The sequence below is a fragment of the Apteryx mantelli genome, chromosome 26 (genome assembly GCF_036417845.1).
Source record: "Apteryx mantelli isolate bAptMan1 chromosome 26, bAptMan1.hap1, whole genome shotgun sequence".
Taxonomy (NCBI): Eukaryota; Metazoa; Chordata; class Aves; order Apterygiformes; family Apterygidae; genus Apteryx; species Apteryx mantelli.
Window position 1 is genome coordinate 6,994,961 of NC_090003.1, and position 21,475 is coordinate 7,016,435.

Consider the following 21,475-nt stretch of genomic DNA (forward strand, 5'->3'; position numbering starts at 1 on the left):
CGCCGCCCCCGCGGGTGAAGGGGGGCGGGCGGGCGCGTCACGGGGGCGCGGCGAGGTCACGCGCGGCGCGGCGGGGCGGGGCCGGGAAGGGGCGGCGGCGGCGGAAGATGGCGGGGTGCGGGTCGGTGCTGTGCTGCTGCTGCCCGCGCTGCTGCGGCGAGCGGGAGAGCCGCACCCCCGAGGAGCTGGTACGGCCGGCACCGCGACCCCCGCGCCTGCGGCCGGGCCCCGGCGAGCGCCTCAAGGCCGGCGGCGGCGTCGCCCCATGCCCGGCGGCTCGGCCTGCGCTGGCGCCCCGTCCCCGGTACCTCAGCCTGCGCTGCTGGTCCTCCTGCGGGTGCAGCGGCCCTCGCTGCCCTTGGAGGGGAGCGCCTCTGGCAGCGGGTCTTCCCAGCAGCCCAACGTTGGGAAATATTGTCTGTGCCAGTCTCTTGTCCTGCGTTTCCCTGCGACATGGCTTTCCTGCAGCCTGTTGCTGTGAAGAAAGCTGTGACATGGGCTTGGTACCCTACCTTGCTGCTGTGTGGGGAGCTCCCGTGTAGCAGGAATGTAGTGTTTGCAAATGTATACGCACTGTAAAAAAACTTTAAGAAAAAAAAATTCTATGCACTTACCTCAAAGCCAGTGGAGGTCTGTAAATCCATGCTCTAATTTTGTAAGCAATAGTGAGATAGGCCCTCCGTAATTCTGGCTTTGCTAACTGTTGACAAGCACCTGTATATGCATTCGTTCTTCTGGTGATTTTTCCATTCCTGTGTTGTTTTTTCTTTTTTAAAGACAATCCTAGGAGAAACTCATGAAGAAGAGGATGAGATCCTTCCACGCAAAGACTATGAGGTGGGAAATTAAACAACCTGAGCTTGTAAAATTAATGTGGAAAGAACTGTGGGCAGGTTTTGATCTGTTTGAGTTTGTAATGGGGCAGATACTCAAATTTCATCACTGTAGTTGACATTGCATTGGCACCAGAAGAAATACTAGGATCTCAACTTGCAAGAAACTACTCTTCATTGTTATGCTTGGCAGTTCTAGGTAAAAGCCCTGTGCTCTGAGTAGAGCTTGAACACCTAATACTCAAGTCAGAGTCCTGTTAAGAAAGTTCATCTTCTGAGTCTGCTGCACTGTTCCCTTCTTTACAAGAGCCTGTAAATCTCACATTACAGTCTTATTTCCTCATGGCTGTAGAAAGCATCTATAGCTCCTTGGTCATGGCTGCCTTACTGCTCTATCTGTTGTTGTGCTGGCTAAAAGCAGATCTTCCCATCTATCAGACCCTGATTCTTACAGAAGCTTTTCTGATTTTTGTATGTCTGTATGGTAGCCCAGAGCTGTTTTGAGTAGTTGCTGTTACTGTGGATGCCGCCAGGCCAGCCTCTTACCGCTTGGCTTGGAAAGGTGAAGCTGATGCAGGCAGAAGCTAGTGGTACTTTGTGAGTGCAAACAGGCAACTCTGTTGCTTTGGACTCCATATTGTGATATAGTTAAGAATTGGTGCGTTGCATTGTTTGTCTGGAGAGGAGTTGCTATCTAGTACTTCTCTTGTAGTCAGAGGTTAGATATAAAGATTTAATGCTATACCCTGCACTGTCAAACTGGGGGTATTTAAAAAAGAAAAGTCTAAATCTGTACATTATGACTTCTTTAAATTAAAGTTGTATTTAGTCACTCATATGTTTTCATTTACTTATTTTTCTCAGCTTGGGCAAGGAAATTTGGTCTGTTCTTTCATTTCCTAGTTCGCAGGGTCTGGATCTATTAGAAATATTTAAATGAAGTTGTTCCTAGAAGTTTTTCCATTCTTTCTTTTCTTGGCAGTACCCACTGTGGGGACAGTAATTATTTCTGTAATCTTTGAGAAGGTCTTCTGTCCTTAGGTTCTTTTGCACAGTCTGTCACAGCTGATTCATTCTGGTTTACCTTTTGGTGTTTTTCCAGAGCTTGGATTATGATCGCTGCATTAATGACCCATACCTGGAAGTTTTGGAGAGCGTGGACAACAAGGTAAGATCTTTTTTTTCTCTTTCATTAGCTTGAGAGGTAAAGCTGTAGAAATATTCTTCTCCAGAGGAAGTTTTTTTTTCTTTTCTTTATGAAAGAAATCCTGTTTGCTGTTTTGGTTTCTCTATGAAAAGGATAAAAATAGTTTTGGAGATTACAGCTCCCAGCATCTGTTCTGAATTTCAGATTTAAAGTGAGGTGTTTATTGCTTTCAATTCCCTGTTTTCAATTCACTCTTGGCACCATCTCCTGTTGGTTTATCAGTCTAGCTGTAATTCATCTAGAATGAAAACTCAGTATTGTTTTGACTTGGCTTCTGTTTTTACTTGGGGTTTTTTTTGTTGTTGTTGTTTTTTTTCCCCCCTCCCTAAACAGAAAGCCCGGAGATATGAAGCAGTGAAGTGGGTGATGGTGTTTGCCATTGGAGTCTGCACGGGACTGGTAAGGATCGTGCTGTTTGAATCAGGAAATTTCAGGACACTGAGCAGGAATCACTAAGAGTAAATGGCCAAAAAGTAAAGAGGAGAAAAAATGTTATTCATGAAGTGGAGGTCTTAGTAGATGTAGTTGTTTTTTGGGAATTGCAGCACATTATTGCTAGATTATTTTCTGGGGAGCCTTTTTGTCTTTCAGATCTTGCTCTGTTTTCTTTGCAAAGTATTCTAGCAAATCCTTTAATTCTGCATTAGGGAAACTTGTCCAAAGTGAACACTTAATAAAATAGGATGTCAATTTACAGTTGAACTGTATTTAATATTCTGAAGTACTATCTTCTCTGGATGTGCTTTCCAGAGTGTTTAAAAATTACCTCTGTTCGCTGTATGCCTTAAGTTTAAGACTAGCTTTCTTCTGTACTCTGAAGTATGTTATGGGTGTTAAAAGCACTGCCAGATTAACAGTTTGAAATACATCACTTTAGGAATAATTATGAGATGGGTCCGTCCCAGGGAAAGCAAGGGAGGCGGCACATCTGAGCTTCCAGTTTTACTTTGCTCTGACACCACTTTTCCCTTCTTCATTCTCTGTCCTCTTACATATGCATACCTCTAGTAGGACTTGCTGAACACTGGTCTTTTTTACTTGTGTGTAGTAATTTCTGATGGTAGGTCTGTCTCCTTTTCACAGGTGGGCCTCTTTGTGGATTTCTTTGTACGGCTCTTTACCCAGCTCAAGTTCCGGGTAGTACAAAACTGTATCTTTTATATAGCGTCTACCTTCCTGTTGGACTCCAGCGATCTCTTCCTTTGTAATACCATGCTTTTGCTTGGGCAAGTTGGCTCTTTTAGAGATTTCTGCCATCAGTTAGCTTGTTGATTAATTAAGTTTTCTACTTGCCTGCATGCTTCAGTCCTTGAAACCAAGAAATGGTTCCAGTATCAGCATGTAGGAAAAGGCTAGTCCCTGAAAGTGTAATGAATGCATTCCCTTGCTTGTAGTTCAGTTGGGAGCTCTGCAAAGGAAGCCTGGGTCATGTCAGATGCCCTGCCTGGATTAGGAAATGCAGGCTTGGCTCCTGATGCCAGTGGGACCCCCAGACAGTACCAAATGATTGTGTGTTGGTGGTGGGAAGCTCTGTTTTCCTTGACTCTCTCTGCAGCGGTGGAAGAATGCACTGAGAAAGGGTGTCTTGCCCTGTCGCTGCTGGAGCTGCTGGGGTTCAACCTGACCTTTGTCTTTCTTGCCAGTCTTCTGGTCCTGATCCAGGTAAGACTGAGGTCCACTGCTCCTACTTAAGCAGCCACGCTTTGCCCTCACACAGATCTGGTGTGTGAGGTTTGCTTGCCTGCCTGCCTGAAGCATTCTCTGCCCCAAGATCTCAAGCAGACTTTACAGTGCTAATTACTTATGGTACTTAGGCAGGCAGCGTCTCTTGGTCCCTTGCTGTGCTTGCTGGCAAAGGATTGTCAGTTAGCTATGATATTGATGCAACACAGTGTGTTTTCTCTCTGCAGCCTGTGGCAGCCGGATCAGGAATTCCTGAGATTAAGTGCTACTTGAATGGGGTAAAGGTTCCAGGGGTTGTGCGTCTCCGGACAGTGGTGTGCAAAGCTATGGGAGTGCTCTTCAGTGTGGCAGGAGGTAAGAAGGGTTGAGGTGCCCTGATCTTGCTGGGGTAGGGAGTTATTAACAGCAGGAAGTGCTGACGCTGCTGTCCGTAGGGCACAGAAGGCTACTTTTGCCTTTCTAGTGAAGTGATTCTGATGGACTGGAGCCAAGTCATGAGCCCTGAATGCACATACAGAGTAGAAAACTGACAGAAGGGTCAGGACTATCTGGGGAATGGATATATTTCTAGGTGAGCTAGTCAGAAGTGGCTCTTTGTGGCTCAGTCTGAGAGGGAGGCCTGAGAATTCTCCAGAACGTGTTATCTAGAGCAGCCTTAAGGAGGCTATGCCATAGGCAGCAGGGCACAGAGAGCAACTTGGAGAGTTCAGAGTCCTTGTAACAGCTGCCTTTGCGTCCTCCTGCCCATTTGAAGTGCCAGATCTGTGCATGTCTGTTCACAGACTGCAGCAGGAGGGCAGGAAGGGTCAGCACTTCCCTCCACCCTGAGCATCTTTGGCTGTCACTGGAGTTACGGCTGCAGTGATTGCTGCAGTGATCTCGGAGCTTTGGTCTGGGGGAGAGGGAGGAGCTGCCTCTGCTCATTCAAGGTTATGGGCCTCTGCCATGGCTTGGGAGTGGTGAGCCAATCTCTCCTGGCGTTTACAGCAAGGGAGGGAGAGGCGGAATGTGCTGCCTCATCAATCCTGTTTTTCCAGGTCTTTTTGTCGGGAAGGAGGGTCCAATGATCCACAGTGGTGCTGTCGTGGGCGCAGGTTTGCCACAGGTTAGTACTGGCCTAGGGCTCTAGGCTGGGTGAGGTGTGGAAGCCCTGTTTCTCTTCCCTGGCTCCTGACTGAAATACGGTGTTGAGTTGGATTGTCTCTTGGCCCTAATGCTGACTGCGGTGAGCAGACTGAGGGGACCCTAGTTCTTCTCCCCTTCCACATACTTAATTGGGATAATCTTAGACTCACTTTGGGGACAGACTGGTTGTGAGATTCCTGTCCTTGGCCTTGTGTTGGCTGTTTCCAGGCTGTGACTTCCTAAGTGTACAGGCATCACCGCTACTGGCATGAGATAGGTGTGTGCTTCCTTGCTTTTTCCCTGTGCCGTGTTCTGTGGGTGGTACAGGCTTGAGAGAAGTCCAGCAACAGGGCTCTAGGTGACTGAGATGGTGACTTCTCCTTAGTTGGAGGTTAAGGTCTCAAGTAACCTAGATGCTGAAGGAGTTGAGACCTAAAAGAAATCTTTTTTTTAATTTAAAAAAAACAGCCTTTTTTTGAGCTTCCTTGGTCCCCTGGGTACAGATGTTGACTCATAGCTCATTGGCACAGGAGCGTGAGTGCTACTCACAGGGTGTTGGTGTGTCTGTCTGTGCTGAGTGGGGGCAGAAACCAATTCCTTTCTCCAGGAAAGTGCTTGCTGCTCTGACACCCACGTGAGGGGAGAGCTGAACATCTCTTGTATGCCAAGAGTGAACTCTCCAGAAAATTGAGTAGAGATCAGCAGTTCACACCACCGCTTTGCAAGAGTACTCTGGGGAGTAAGCTTCCAGCTTCTATTTCTCTAAATGAAATCTGCCGATAGATCGACTGATGACTTACTGAAAAGCAATTTTCCATGTGTTTTCATTTCTCTGTTCTGTAGCTGGGCTTGTAGAGGCAGAAGAGCTTTGTCTCGGGGTTAGTGCATCATAGGAATATGGTGGGAAGAAGGGGTTGCTTTAGTAGACGAGCATTTTTTTTCTGATATCTTTACTCTGTTTGTAGTTTCAGAGCATCTCTTTGAGGAAGATCCAGTTTAACTTTCCCTATTTCCGCAGTGACAGGTACTGTACCCAAGATACGGAGCAGGAGGGGAGAGGAAGATGAAAAAGGTAGACTTCCTTGGGAGGAGGGCAGTTGGTTTTCCAGTTTCTCTAGTGTCCTGCAGTCTCATGCTGCAGCAAGGCAGTGTCAGGGTATGTAACTTGACTCTTTCATGCTGCCCTTAATGGATCCCAGCTCTGGTCTCCATACTCATCGCTGTTCTCTTGTGCTGCCCAACAAGTTCCTACCTGTTCATTAACCCTTCAGCCTGAAGGGTTAATGGTTTAGCTGTTGGGAACAAGCTAGGTTATGCACCCTTATGACCAAGATAGGCTGCAGAGAAGACTGGTCCACCTGACTCTGAACAAAATCTCACCCTTACCTCTGTGTGCAGCTCTTTCAAGTGATGCTGGAGACCCAAGGTTTGGATTTATTCTCTTATACTGGGCAGTCACATAGTGCTTCAGTACTTTGTTCTGTATTGGTGCTCTGGAAGAAGAGAATGATGCTGCAATGACTTCTCCATAAACGGTGTTGCCTGCCATTGCAGCACTCCTCCCAGCTGCCACTCGTGTATCCCTGGGTCATTAAATGGGAATAGTTCCGTACTTTGCAAAACCTGAGCACCTCCAGAGCTCTACTTCGATAAACTGACATTGTTGTCTCCTTCATTTCAGAGACAAAAGGGACTTTGTATCTGCTGGAGCTGCTGCAGGAGTTGCAGCTGCCTTTGGGGCCCCAATTGGGGGCACTCTTTTCAGCTTGGAAGAAGGCTCCTCCTTCTGGAACCAGGGGCTTACATGGAAAGTGGTGAGTAATGACCAGCTCTTTCTATGCGCCTCTTCCCTGAGCTGTACCTTGGGATGGCGTACCTGTGAGGGCATTCAGATTTTCCTGTGTTTCGTCCTGAACTCTCCTGGCAGAAGAGATATTGCTTGCTCTATCAGTGACCAGGAAATACTATGGCAGAGAATCAAGAGCAGAGATGAGTCTAGTGATATCTGTAACCGCTGGACAACTCCAGCAAGTTTAGTGTAGGTGGGAGAAAGGGCTTTGTGCCTGGGCTGCTTGCAGCACAGTCCTGTGGAAGCAGAGTGGGCAGGCGCTGGATTTCTTTCTGCTCCCTTCTGCCTTGGGGAGCTGTATTGCAACAATGTTCTGCACCTTCAGGCTGGTGATTTCTCTGCCTTCAGTGCTTGATTTGATGGAGTTGACAGTGTTCTGAAAAGATATTGGATTTCATGATGCCTTTCATATTTCTTATGCCAAATGTCCTGCAACTCTGTTGGAGCCAATGAAGACTTCAATTCTAATTCTTAACAAGCTACATTAGTGCCTTGTAATTAGTTTTTCACTGCAAATTGGCATCTGTGACAAATCATGAGCTTTCACTGCAGGAATAACTGGGTGAAGTTCCTGACTTCTTGTTCAGGAAGCCAGATCACATGTTTATAATGGACCATTCTAGTTCTGATCTTTTTTTGCATCAGGGAATAGGTGTTAAACCTCAATAGGACCATTTTTGTAAAGCTCCAGAAGGCTCTGAGGTTCCCTTTTCCAGGTGTAAGTCTCAAGGAAGAGCTGACTGTTTCAATCTTATATCTGGAAGTGTTCATTTCTTTCTACTTCTTTATTTCCTCAGCTTTTCTGTTCCATGGCTGCCACCTTCACCCTGAATTTCTTCCGCTCTGGGATTCAGTTTGGAAGTTGGGGGTCTTTCCAGCTCCCTGGGCTGCTGAACTTTGGGGAATTTAAAGTAAGTTTTAGTGATGTTATGTTTTCCCCTCTGGTCTCTTTGGTTTGGTGTTTCTTGCTGGTTTTGTAGATACATACTTGTATTTGAGTGAAGGGTAGCTGATATTTAGCTGCAATGTTTAAAGCATGAGACAGGATTGTTCTGCTTTGGTCACTGCTGATGAGAGTCTGCTGTGGAGACAGAAGTATTGGTAAGGAATTGCAGCAACTACTCTGATGCATTTTTATGCTTTTCTGCCCTTAGTGCTCTGAGTCTGATAAAAAATGCCATCTCTGGACAGCTGTGGACTTGGGCATCTTCATTCTGATGGGGATTGTAGGAGGTCTTCTTGGAGCCACCTTCAATTGCCTGAACAAGAGGCTCGCTAAGTACCGTATGCGGAACGTTCATCCCAAGCCAAAGCTGGTCAGGTATTTCTGCTGCCTTGAGTTTGTGCAGGTATCTCTGATCTTTGTTCAGTGTCCTAAAGCAAAGGTATTGATCTAGAAAGCTCAGTGAGAGGGATTTGAGGAGATCCCAGATCTATTCCTATTGAAATCACAAAATGAAGCATCCATGGAGCTTGAAAGAGAGTACCAGAAACCAGATGTTAAAGTCCTTCTCCATTTCTGTAATTACTCTGGTAGTATAAAGAGAGCTGGGGTCCCCTTGTAAGGGCTATGAAGGGAGCTCTTTATAGCAACTGCTATAGCTGAACAAACCAGAGCTTTATCTCCGTGCTGTATTTTTCTATGTAATGGCCAAACAGATGTGGAAGAAACAACTGATCCCATTCATTTATTAATTATCTTGATTAATTAAATCCACAATTGGATTCTATCTGTGTCATTTAGAGAGGGGATTGCCATGTAATTCTGGAAAATAGCTGTTTGTCTGCTGTAGACAGAATTCCTAAATAAAAAGCCCAGGTTTAAAAAAAAAAAAAAAGTGTATTTTGCCTGCTAGGAAAGAAAAGAGATAGAGACTACACATCATGCTGTCCGTGCTGTCTAGACAGGATAGACTTTTACACTGTAAGATCTACAGAACATAATTTCCATGTGAACAGCCTCATCACAGAACCCTTCCCTGTGGCTTTTTATATGTGACTGCCATTTGCTCTCTGGGCAGAAATAGCTGCTCTTTGGGGAAAGTAATAAAAAATGGAGTTAATGCAATCCCTGGCAACCAAGTCACAGTTTGGCTCGACTTAGCAGGGTCCCCTGTTTTACATGTTAAACAAACTGTGGTGGCTGTTGAGGCTACTTCCTCCTGCAGCCTTTTCACAGCTGTGTGCAGGCCTGGGACTGGGTGAAAGGTCCGAGTGTGGCTTCAGTGTGTGTCTTCTACTGTGTGCTTGCAGAGTCTTGGAGAGCCTGCTGGTGTCGCTGACTACTACAGTCGTCGTCTTTGTAGCTTCCATGGTTCTGGGGGAATGCCGACAGATGTCTTCCACCAGCCATAGTGGCAATGGTACTCTGAGCTTGCAGGTAAGGGTTCTTATGTGAAGAGTGTATGCCCCTGTAGTATTAATCACCTTCCAGAGAAGCACTGGCAGAAAATGAGCTCTTGACAATGTACGTTACATGCACAGAACTTCAGTGAAAGCCTGCATACACTGGTGGGAGCTCAGGGTGATAATGAAAGCTGCCCTTTCTGCTTTCCTACTTTGGCAAAGCAGCTCAAGCTGTGAATCAGGGAGCCCATTTGTGCAGCAGGCCCCATATCTTCTATTCACGTTTTGGATTGAACTTCCCAAAGTGTGTGCTGAAAGCCCTGCACAGAAGGGTTACTCCCATTCTGCACAAAGGAAAATGTAGCAGGGACTGGGGTTTAACTTTGTCCTTTGTGTTCTGCGTTAGGGTATGTCCGAGGATGTGAATTCAAGCATCAAAACATTTTTCTGCCCAAATGAAACCTACAATGACATGGCAACACTCTTCTTCAACCCCCAGGAGTCAGCTATCCTGCAACTCTTCCACCAGGATGGTGAGTAGCTAGGAGACAGTACCCCTACCATGCTTAGGCTTCAGAGCTTCCTCTTGCTTGAAACCATGCTGTCATAAGAATCATAAGGCTAAGAACATCTTCAGGCCTTCATGGCTTTGGGGATCTGACAGTATACTAGGTGAAGGCCCTCTCCATGGGAAGTAAGGCCTATTTCTCCTCTCTTTTCATTCACTTAGTGTCTTCATGGGTGTTTATACTGTGAGATTAGGGAGCTGTTGTGAGGCAACAGTCTGCTGTGAGCTGAGGGGTGGATGGTCCAAGACTACCAGCTTGGTCCAACAGGCCTGTGCCCCTTTAGTCATGATTCTTCTTGTGTTGCAGGTACTTTCAGCCCAGTCACACTCTCCTTGTTCTTCCTTCTCTATTTCTTACTCTCCTGCTGGACATACGGGATCTCTGTGCCCAGTGGTCTTTTTGTGCCATCACTGCTTTGTGGGGCTGCCTTCGGACGCCTGGTCGCCAACCTCCTCAAAAGGTGCACTGAGTGTGTGTGTGAAAGATGTGCTGCAGATGCACACTGAGCTCCCAGTGAGGTTATTCTAATCTCGGGGCTCTGTGTTTCACCCTAGCTATATTGGCTTGGATCACATCTACTCAGGAACCTTTGCACTGATTGGGGCAGCAGCATTCCTGGGAGGAGTGGTCCGCATGACGATTAGCTTGACTGTCATCCTGATCGAATCCACCAATGAGATCACCTACGGGCTCCCAATAATGATCACCCTCATGGTGAGTGCAGGGTCTTAGCTCTGGCTTCTTGCTGTCTGCTTGAAAGCTGGCTAGTCCTGATTCTCTTCCTCTCCCAGGCTATGAGCTAAGGAGTCTTGTACCTGGAGCAGAAACTCAGTAGATCTTCTGTTTGCTCTGCAGGTAGCCAAATGGACGGGAGACTTTTTCAACAAAGGCATCTATGACATTCATGTGAACCTGCGAGGAGTGCCCCTCCTGGAGTGGGAAACAGAGGTGGAAATGGATAAGTAAGGTTGCCCTTCTTGGCAGGGCTGTGGGTTAGTTTGTCATAGGTTCTGGCTCAGAAAGTAATGATGTGGTGGGGGGACAGTGCTTTTTCCTCTCTGATGAACTTGGTTGCACCAGCTGCTGTGAGAGGGGTTGGAAGCTGTGCATGAAGCCGGCAGCAGGAAAGATGTGCTAGAGCCCTTTCTGAGGAGGGGTGAAGAAATGGAAATCTGAGGAGCAGATCTTTGAGGCTCAGCAAGAGCTTGGTGAAAATGCTGTTGCACTGGCCTTTGCTCCTCGCAGAATTTCATGTTCTTTCCTCCTGCCTTCCTTTCCCAGTAGTGTGTAAATACCTGTTATGTTATCCTAAGTTGGAATCTTTGTCCTTGCCTCTAATGCATCATTGATACAATGTTATATTTAAAAAAAAAAAAAAAGTGCTAGGACTGCTAGAAGAGCAGCAATGATGTGCGCACCAGTGCAAGGACCTGCCAGAAGTAAACCGCAGCAGATTGCTTCAGGATCTCTTTTTTGGAACTAGCTTGTTTCCCTGCTTTTCTGTCACTGACATGATGCATGCAGCAATTCCGGTTTTGTTTCCTCAGGCTACGAGCCAGTGACATCATGGAACCCAACCTGACATACGTCTACCCCCACACCCGGATCCAGTCCCTTGTCAGCATCCTGCGCACAACTGTCCATCATGCCTTCCCTGTAGTGACTGAGAACCGTGGCAATGAGAGGGAGTTCATGAAGGGAAATCAGCTGATAAGCAACAACATCAAATTCAAGGTAGGAAGTGGCTTGTTCAATAAGTTGAAGGGTAAAGAGCTTTGTTGTGCAGGTAGAAGGCACCTTCCCATGTTATCTAGGCTTTTGGAAGTGCAGGATTCAGACCAGACATAAGCAGCTACTGCAATGCGAAATTTTTGAGGACTCAGTTTCTTTCTGTTCTTCCGGTTATGTGCAAAGGCAGAATAAAGGGCTACACTCCAAGAAGCAAAAGTTAAAAGGGCCCTAAGTAACCACTCAAGGGTAGAGGTGGAAAAAGGTTTGGATTCAGCACTGAAGTACTGAACCCAGCATTGAGATCAGTACTAGGTGCCTAAATGTTTCTCCTCTTTGTGGGATGGGGAGAATGTTTTACTCTCTTGATAAACTTAAAAACTGAATGAAGGTCAGGGGAATGGAAAATGAATGCATTGGTGACATACTCATGCCCTGGCAAAAAGGGTGTCAGACTATCTAAACTCCAGCTTCTCTGCCCAATGAGAGTACAGTCCTTCTGTTTTTGTGTTTGTTTTTTGTTTTTGTTGTTTTTGTTGTTTTGGGGTTGTGGTTTTTTGGTGTGGGTTGTTTTTTTTTTTGTTTGTTTGTTTGTTTGTTTGTTTGTTTGTTTTTTACAAGTACCTGTAGCAGCAGTGACTGAGAAACACCTTATCTGGTGATATAAAGCTGTAATCAAATAGTTAATAGTCTCTCTGTGATAATTGTTAACCTGCTCAGTGGGTACCTGAAAATTGCTTGTTGTGTCCAGAAATCTAGCATCCTTACCCGAGCGGGAGAGCAGCGCAAGCGGAGTCAGTCCATGAAATCCTACCCTTCAAGTGAATTGCGTAACATGTGCGATGAGCACATAACAACAGAGGAGCCACCAGAAAAGGAGGATCTGTTGCAGCAAATGCTAGAGAGAAGGTGAGATCTGGGCAGGGACAAATGTATGGAAACAGGGTGTTTCTCATGATGCTTCATACTGCTCTGACTTGTCATCCCATATGTCAAAGGAAGCAATGCTAGTATCCCCATTTTTAAGAGAAGTGACTTGGCAGGTCTCAACAGCCAGAGCTGGTACTCAAGACACCTGTGACTGAGTCCTAGTCTAATGCCTGATGATGTCCAACCTGTTAACTTAAATTTTGTTCAAACGCCCATCCAGAAATATTTCCTGGAGGGGTTGGAATGCCTGGGGAAATGCCCTGTCTATAGAAACTGATGTTGTCTTGTCTGCAAAAATCTGAGGGTGCTGCAAAGCCCCCTGCTCCAGAGGAAAGGAGCTAATGGCCTGGTGCCATAATACTGATACCACTTTTCTGGAAACTGGGCTGAGTCACCAGGCTTGTATTGCAATTATTTTCAAGCAGAAGCCCAGTCTAATAAAGCACTTGCTAACCTAGTGATCATGACATTTCTGAGTGGAGTCATGAATGTGAGGTTGCTTCATCAGATGCTTCAGCATTTATTAAAATCTGAGTAATTTGGAACTGAAAATTGGTTTAGGAATGAGTGATCTGAAACTGAGTTAGGAGACTACTTGCATTTTGCTACTGTTGAAATACTCTGCCCATAGTAGTGGGCACTTGACCCCTCTCTGCTTTTCTGTACAATGGAGAAAAGCCTTGTTTGTCTCCTAGCAAGAGTCACCTGAAATGTTCAGGAGAAGGTTGCAAAGAGCTGAATAGCTGTTGTGTTTGTTCTTTGGGGTCTATCCTCAAGTTCATGCAATTTATAACGTGGTGTTAAATTCATCACAGATATACTCCCTACCCCAACCTGTACCCTGACCAGTCACCCAGTGAAGAGTGGACCATGGAGGAACGCTTCAGACCTTTGACCTTTCATGGCTTGATCTTGCGCTCGCAGCTGGTCACCCTCCTTGTCAGGGGGGTTTGTTACTCTGAGAGCCAGTCGGTGAGTCTTCCTGATTTGGAAGTGTAGCAGAGACATCCCCACCTTCTGAGCTGAGGGGGTTGGAGAGCATATTCCTGGGTTGCCAAAAAGAATTTGCCTACTTTTACGTTTTAAGAAATACATCTTATGCTTTAAAAGCTGCAGCTGGATAATGCTGAATTAGTTCTCTCTTGCAGCTTTAGAATGAAGAAAATTGAATTTCTGTTTAAGCACACCCCCCACCCCCAGGAAAAAAGGACAGTTATTGTTTAAATTAACTACCTGTTGCATAAAGGTGCCATCCCATCAGGATTGGAACATGGAGGGCAGATCTTAATTAGGAATAGGGCAACCAGCAGAATATACTGTGTGTTTTTACTGCTGTGTGCCAGGGTCTTACCAGGAGAGTATCAGCTCTATCACTGAGATCAGTATGAGTATTTGTTTTTGAGGCCCATCTTCCACGAGGCTGTTTGCTGCTGCCCTCCAGTGTTGAGTATAGATCTGTCACGAATTGGAGAGCAGATCCATCACTCCCTCAGCTAAATGCCTGGTGTGGATTTGGGCTTGCACTGCTGCATTATGAGATGAGCTGCTACAAGTGCCTCTCCAGAAGTTGTGTGTGGGCATGGGGGGAGGAGATCAGGATGAGTGTGGGGATGTAGGAGTCATTGTTTGCTGTGCTGCTTGCAGCCCACTGTGCTGTCTGGAAAGATGACAAATCCATTCAGTGGGATTTGTTTTAATTGTAGAGTGCAAGTCAGCCTCGTCTGTCCCATGCAGAGATGTTAGAGGATTACCCCCGCTATCCCGATATCCATGACCTGGACCTCACATTGCTGAACCCTCGCATGATAGTGGTAAGAGATGCACTGCAATGTGACAGTGTTTCCTGATGCATGTTTAGGACTGTCCCAGACCTTTAAATGTTTATATATTCCCCTGTGAACCCAGGCTGGGGGAACCCAGGTTGGGTAGGCTCAGTAGTAAATCTTAAACCCTGTATTGGAACACTTTCCCTTTCCTTAAAGGCTGAGAGCAGGTTCAAGTCTACTCTTGGGTGCAGTGACAAAACATCCTGTACTTCTCATGCATTCAGCCAGCCTTGTCTGCATGTGGAAATCACTTGTCATATCTGCTATGAGGTAATGTCCCACATAGCTGCTTTACTTTTGGAGTAAGACTCTGCCTGTCTAGTTTACCTTCCTCAAAATTAGACTCTTGCTTGAGTGAGACGGGACTGGCAGACTGCTAGTATCTATCTGGAGCTACCAACAGTGTGCTGCTAGCTCTGTCAGTGGCAGGATTGTCATTCTCTTTGTGGCAAGAAGGTTACTGTGTAGGCTAAAGTGCTTTTTCGGTATAGATTCTTATTTTCATGCACTTGCATTTTCCTGCTCAGAGACTTTTTGCAGCATGGGGCTCTTGTTTAAGATCATGGATTACAGCGTTCAAGTAAATTGTTTGTGACAAATTCAGGTTTTTGAAAGTGAAATAATTTCTTACTGGTGGAGAAATAGAGGATGCCTGCAGTCTAATACCCTGTCCAGAGATCAGTAAATTGGAGTCAGCACTAAGGAACTGTAGGAATTTTGTTAGTGATTTCCTGAGGTACTGAAAATGCATCTTGTAAATGATATCATCTTTATTTTTACTTAGGATGTCACACCATACATGAACCCATCACCGTTTGCTGTCTCTCCAAACACTCATGTGTCACAAGTCTTCAACCTGTTCAGGACGATGGGACTCAGACATTTACCAGTTGTGAATGCAGTGGGAGAGGTGAGTCCTTATTTCCATTTTGTCCTAGTTGAGCAAGGAAGCAGCTATGTTTTCATAATGCTCTGCCCTTTGGGAGAATTAAGATCCATTTTAGCATGAAACAGGTAAGTTTTAATGGGATCAGCAGGTGATCTTCTTGAGGCCCTGAAATGTCATTGATTACTGTGACTTCATTACCATCTGTTGTGTTGAAGCCTCCTCCCTCCCAAAATGGGCAGGACTTGCTATCTCTCTTCTGTCTCTGGCAGCAAGTGGAGGCTCTTTCTGTCTTGTACCCGTTGAGAGACCTTGAGTCCATCAGGGGCCACTAATTTGGCTTCATTTTTGACAGCTTTATCCAAGGCCAAGGGCAGAATTTCCTGTGTTTTGGAGCAGGAGGTTTTCCTGTTGGACAGGAACTTGCATTCTGTTCTTACTCGTAGGAGCAGCAAAATAAAGAAGTCCTTGAATGGTTTGTGCTTGCTTCACTTTAGTCATCTCTTTGCCTTCTACAGTGCTCAGGAATAGTCAGCAGGTGTCAGTAACATCCTATAAATATAATGACAAACCATGTTTCCTTTAAGCCTGAGCAGGAAAACAAAATCCTGACAATAGGCATAACTGGTCTGTCCTATGAGACAGTAGTGCTTGTTTGGTGGTGTGTGGGTGGTTTTTTTGTTTGTTTTTTGACTTCTCAGGGTTCCTAATAGCTACCCCACAGAGCCTGTGTTGAAAACAAGAGCTCCTGCAGTACTAGATACTAGAGAGCAGCCTAGTTTTAAACTCTTCCACTGTGTAAAATCACTGAGGTGTTTCATCCACTGAAATGCTGGTTTAAGAGTTCCCCGAGGAGGCTGGAAGAGGGCCCTTTTGTGACCTGCCAGCTAGTGATGGCCAGTGTGCAGTCAGCACTTAACTAGTCTCTAGCATCTCTCCGTTTTGCTCCTTAAAGCTTCTCAGAATGTATCTGATGTGAACTGTCTGCAGTCCTGTCAGGTGGCAAACCAGATAGATAAGTCTATAATGAAGCCATAAGACACAGCTTGTCATTTCCAATTCTAGTTTTCATTTTCCATAGGGTTTAATTGCATCCATGTGCTCTCTAACAAGGACACTTTATAGAAGAAAAAATGATTTCCCTTCCTAGCAGGGGTAAATATTGCTGTGTCTAAACACAACACCAGCAGTTAAGCTGTCCATTTGGATATAGCTAAAGCAGTGGGCATTGCCTGTAGATAAGTTCTGGGAGGGGGGGGGTTCTTTTGGCAAGATTTGAACTTGAGCCCATTTTAACTCTGTTTTGGTTAAGAACTGTTTGCAGGTTCCCGCTTGTGTGTGTTTTGTTTTGTTTTATTTTTTTTGTTGGAAAGAACAACAGCTCTACCATGTGCATCTCTTAGCGGCACATCTGTGATAATGACTTGTATCTTTTTTCCTCTTTTCTTCCTCTTTAAGATTGTTGGGATAATCACTCGGCACAACCTGACCCACGAATTTCTGCAGGCAAGACTGCGACAACACTATCAGACCATTTGATGCCCCTGCCCACCCTGCCCCACTGTCGGTGTGGCTACCTCCCTCTTCCAAGCCTGCACACGCGCTCGCATTCTGCTTGGACCCCACAAGGCCCAAGACTTGCCGTTTGGCTTCTCACATGCATATCAAGCCTGGGGAACTGGAAAACATCTTGCTAGCCAGAGAATTAGAGGAGCTGCCTGAGTCCAGGACTGTTGACTGGTCTCAAGCACTTGGTTTGACCACTCTTGATCCAAATTTTTTCTCTTCCTGTGCCCCAGCTATCTCCTTTATCAGATGTTGTCCTGACATTGTACGTTCTACTATTTTGTTTTGGGTTGGGTTGGGGTTTTTTTTGTTTTAAGATGGTTGGAAAAAAGGATCATCTAGTTCCACTGTGTCCTGTGCAGAGAACTGCAGCATCTTTTCCCTGTCCTTCTCCTCTGTGTCTCCCTTTTCCTCTTCCTCCCTTGTTCCTGCAACTGTTGCCTTATTTGTGTAAGAAGGGGATTGCAGCCAAGGCTGAGAGGAGGTACTGCAGTTTGAAGTTTCAAATAGCTGTTCTGGAGGATAGCTTTTCTTGAAAGCTGTATTAAAAAAGACCAAATCTTTGGAAATGCATCTCTCCTTGCCAGTGCTCCATAGCCCCTATTTTTCCACTGGCTTGGTTTGTTCCTAATTTCTTTCCTCCTTTCAGGGGAGAGAGTCCCTTCTATGACTTTTTTGATAGCAGCTGACTTCTGAAAGCATCTCAGTAAGTCGGGAATCCAAAACTGTTCTGTTCCAATTACTCTTTTGGTTTATAAATGTTTAGTACACTTGCAGAGCATCTCAGAAGAGGGAGACCCCTTTTTCCCTGTTAGCTGTTGCTGCTATTATCTCCCTGTAAGAGACTCTTCTAAGGCACTTTGTGGCACTCCACTTTGTCACTACCCTGACCTCCTGCATTTCTTAGCATTTATAAGCACTGCATCCTTGTACTGCTCCAGCAGTGAGAGCCAGGGACACCTTTCCAGCTGGGGCTGTGGATCAGGGAACCCCACTTCCTCAGAGCATAGGGAAGTGGTTGTGTCTTCCTGGAGGCGACTGTAACTGATACCCTGTCTCTGGGCTTGGCTAACTTATCTCTGTGTTGTGAGAGGAGCTGGTATAACTTCAGACTACCGTATAGGAAGGATACTTGGTGCTGGTGACTGACTGGCAGGACTCTACTGTGGGGTGCTAAGTGGGGCTGTCTGTGGCTCTGAAAATGCTTGGAATAATGTTAGCAACTGCAACAGCCAAATGTCTGTAAGGGTAAAATCAGCACTTATAGAAGCCAGTTGCAGCCAGCTTGGTGCTTTAGCAGGTACCATCCTGGCCAGCACCTGTATTGTTCCAGCAAGCGCCTGCCCTTGTGAGTTTTGCATACAGATAACCCTCCGTGGGAAGCCAGCGTTGTGCCTCTGGGGGATGCAGAACTGATTGGCTTGATAAAGCACAGATCATTCTCTCGGCCAAGAGACTGGGCCAAGTAACATGGGGAATGTATCCCAGGGAAAGCTTCTCCACAGCCTCTGAGCATTCCTTTTAACCTGTTGTCTGCCATAAGGGGTCTAGCTAAATGAGTTATCTGTGGCAGGAGAAAATCAGACAGTATTCTATTTTCTAAATCCAGGAGCTGATCTGTGTTGAAGATTCTCCTGGCTAAGCATAGGGAAGCTGTGCCCTTTTGTTATGTGTGTCAGGACACTAAAGCTGTTAGATCAGCCTCTTCGGCTGACTTTGAGGAAGCTGCTTGTTCCAGGGCAGTGCTCTGCAAGCTGCTGGTTGATGAGCTCTACTACAGTTGGGGCTAGGTAGATCTCTGCTTTGAGGAATGGATGTTATAGCCTTTCTGCAAAGGAAGGAATGAGCCACGGTACGTGCTGTGGCAGTTGTTGCAAAGGAAGTTGTGTGTCCCAGGACCCTTCCGTTAATCACAGGCACTATCCAAGACTGCTTGGGTTCTGGCCTACCTAAAGAGCAGGAATACAGCATTCTTTTCTCTTTTTTACTGTGGGGCTTGCAGCAACAACTCGTCTCCACCACTGAAAATAGTTTTGCTGGTTTCTGAAAATCCTGGTTCCATTTCTGATAAGGCATGCCAGCTCTTAAACTTCCTAGAGTAAAGCAAAGATGTTTTCCTAGAACCAGTACCTATCTCGTGTGTTCAACTTGGACTTCTTAACTAGGACAGGAGTGGGATTGTTGTCATGAGGGCCCACCTTATTTAGCAGGGATAGTTCAGTCCCTAAATACCTGTGTGGCACTTAAAGTAAATCTTACTGTTTGGTTCTAAATGGCCATAGGAGTTGGAACTGGCTTCTGCTCTTGACTTGCAAGCTGTTTCCCTGTAAGTTGAGTAAGTATGTTTGTTTTCACTGGTTAGTCTCTAAAGATAATTTCTAAAGAGCCTGTGTTCCCTGGGCTCTAGTCTTGGACTGAGCTACTAAAAGAAACTCCTAGTGCCCCTTTATACTCCCCGAAGCTGGTCTGTGGGTTTGAAGTATGCATCTGTTAACCTACCTTTCATTCAAAGGATTTGTGCCCTTGGGCATTTAAAAATCACAGGAATACCTGCTTTGATGGTATGTAAGATCACCTAATGTGAAATTAGCTATTCCATACTGTTAGAGCACCCGTCAAGAATGCCCTACGTCCCTCCATGACAAATGCTGTTCCTCTTGCTCATGTTGAGTCACTGTGTGTGGAAGGTCCCTTCTTTCTCTGCACATGAATAGGGCTCCTTACGTTGTTTGTTGCCTTGGGGCAGTCATGTTCTGTTTCATTTCTGTACACAAGCTGCAACAGTGTATTTTGCTGCAGGATGTCTCGTTCTTACTACTGGGGCCCAAAGTTAGGCAATCCAGACAAGGCAGGCTGAAAGATCTTGCCAAGGTTTGTCTGAGCACCACCTGTGCTTTCCCATTAGAAGGCTGCCTGCTGTCAGCACTGTCTGCTCTGCCTATGCATCCATCTTACTCAAAAGCTTCATCTGGAAAACATGCACCCCTTTAAGTGAAGAAGATTTAACTAATGATGGTGGGCGACTCTGCGAACTGCTTTAAAGGGAAGTCTTCAGTGTGCAATCACTTGTTATGTAGCTTTCAGAAAGGGAATTACTAGTTTGTGTGATGTTTGAAGATGCAGCATTTCGCTTCTGACTAAGGACTGGTACAAAGGGTCGTGTATTGGATCAATCTTGTTCTCACACTTAACTGGTCGTTTAACTCCTTTCTCACAATGAACTAACTGCTTCTGTTCTGGCTCTGGCTGCTCAGTGATTTACCAAGAAACTTATTTCTAACACAGGTGCCTGTAACCTTTTACTCAGAGCAACACTACAAGAATAGTAATCAAGAACTGAATTAGTACAATGGCAAAAGTTAGTGGTAGTATGGGGCACTCTTCCCTGCCTCGTGGTTTCCTGTGCAGTGGTAATATGCGATTTTGAATTGTTAACTTACTGTGAGCCATTCCAATGGTAGCAACTTACCTTTCCATTTGTTTTTTGCACTGTTTTTTTGTTATGAGATGATGTAAGCTAATTCCGCGGTGTATATAAACTGTATTTTTTTTAAATTTGTATGAATATATTTTTATTTGAACTATGGCACTTGGGAAGTATTCATGTAACCATAACATGTCTGAGAGTAAAATGTTTGTGTGTGTCTTCTTCAGCACTTTCAAGGCCTTTTGATGTTCCTAGTGTTGTCTTATTTTTGAACCTTATTATAATAAAACTGGTAGAACATGCATACATCCAAGAACATGATTCGAGGTAGATGAGTGGTTGCTGTTTGAACTGTCTGGATCTAACAGTTTGTGCAGAAGATGCCCTGAGGCTGGGTATATGTAAGAATTGGTGGAATTCTTTAGGTTATGATGACTCTAGTCCCCTTTTCTCTTACAACAGCTGTTTAAAAGGAAAGGATTAAAATGTATGATAAAGAGCTAAATTGGGCACATTGTACTGGAGGTGACTGCTGCTTTTCTTACCTGGGAGTTCTTGCTTACCACTCTCCCCCTAGTAAGTTAATGAAGGACACTTAGAGTGCAGTGTTACACCTCTTGTTTTACAGGTGACTTCTCTGGGATGTGAAAAATCTTAATTTCATCTTTAGCCTTTATTTAGCTGGTGGGAGTGGCTTTCCTGCCTTATCCTGCTGGCTACCTTACAGAAAATAACTTGTGACAATTTTCATTCCTTTACCAGTTGCTTATGGGCCAAAGATATGAATAAGTATAATCTTTGAGCACCATAGAAGTATTTGACCGAAAAGCTCATTGCCTTTCCATGCCTGTTTATCGAGTAGTTGTGTTGTGCTAGATGCACATAGTTGCTTCCTGTTGCACTCTAATCTGAAGTCAGTCAGCAGCTCTCATCTAGCTCCTGCCCTTAGTCTCCTGTTTGGTGTGTAGGTAATAACAGGGAGAGTCCGAAATGGATTTGAGAGGGGATGGCAGAATCTGTGGTTGGGAACTATATCAGGGGTGCCGTGGTCCTGTTTAAGCTCTGCTCCTAGCAAGGGATCAGGGAAGGGTTAGCTGGGGGGACTCTGCTTCAAATCTGCTTCTGCCTTCGCAGTCATAATTAAGTGGTTCAGGAGAGGGTGAGAGCAGCCCATTCCCTTCTTAAAACTGAGACACATCAGCTGCTGCTTTAGCATACCAGTAAATAAAGGAGGAAACAGACTATCCATGTGTTGTCTACCTCCCTCCTTTCAATAAATAAATAAATAAATAAAAAGACAGGGTGGGAGGGTAGTCTGACCATGCTCTAGGACACAACAGTTTTGCGTGATGGTGACTTTCTTGCTGTTAAACCTACCAAAGCAGCCAGCTGAACTGAAGTAGATGCCAGACGCTTGGCTAGGGCCTTTGTCAGCTTTAAGACTGCTTTGGGTGTTAAGATGGTATGCAAGGTGATTTTTATTTTAGAGAATAAAAGCAG

The 21,475-nt window shown here is 45.4% G+C and overlaps 1 protein-coding gene across 1 annotated transcript; it reads left to right on the top strand.

Moving 5' to 3' along the window:
• Positions 1-107: 107 nt before the first annotated feature.
• On the top strand, positions 108-20,277 carry CLCN6 (chloride voltage-gated channel 6). The gene is made up of 23 exons (XM_067310915.1): positions 108-188; positions 778-837; positions 1,936-2,001; positions 2,374-2,439; positions 3,124-3,190; positions 3,596-3,702; positions 3,951-4,077; positions 4,761-4,828; positions 5,814-5,872; positions 6,530-6,662; positions 7,495-7,608; positions 7,852-8,018; positions 8,951-9,077; positions 9,450-9,576; positions 9,919-10,072; positions 10,167-10,326; positions 10,468-10,574; positions 11,160-11,346; positions 12,092-12,249; positions 13,086-13,242; positions 13,974-14,081; positions 14,881-15,006; positions 16,441-20,277. Exons 1-23 carry the CDS (start codon positions 108-110, stop codon positions 16,519-16,521), a joined length of 2,607 nt encoding a protein of 868 aa, XP_067167016.1. The 3' UTR covers positions 16,522-20,277.
• The last annotated feature ends 1,198 nt before the right edge of the window (positions 20,278-21,475 follow it).

Bases quoted from the DNA above. Each gene is read 5' to 3' on its own strand.
- CLCN6 (XM_067310915.1), top strand. From the start codon at position 108: ATGGCGGGGTGCGGGTCGGTGCTGTGCTGCTGCTGCCCGCGCTGCTGC. The intron at 3,703-3,950 runs GTAAGACTGAGG...TTCTCTCTGCAG, and splicing joins GTCTTCTGGTCCTGATCCAG to CCTGTGGCAGCCGGATCAGG. The intron at 8,019-8,950 runs GTATTTCTGCTG...GTGTGCTTGCAG, and splicing joins CCCAAGCCAAAGCTGGTCAG to AGTCTTGGAGAGCCTGCTGG.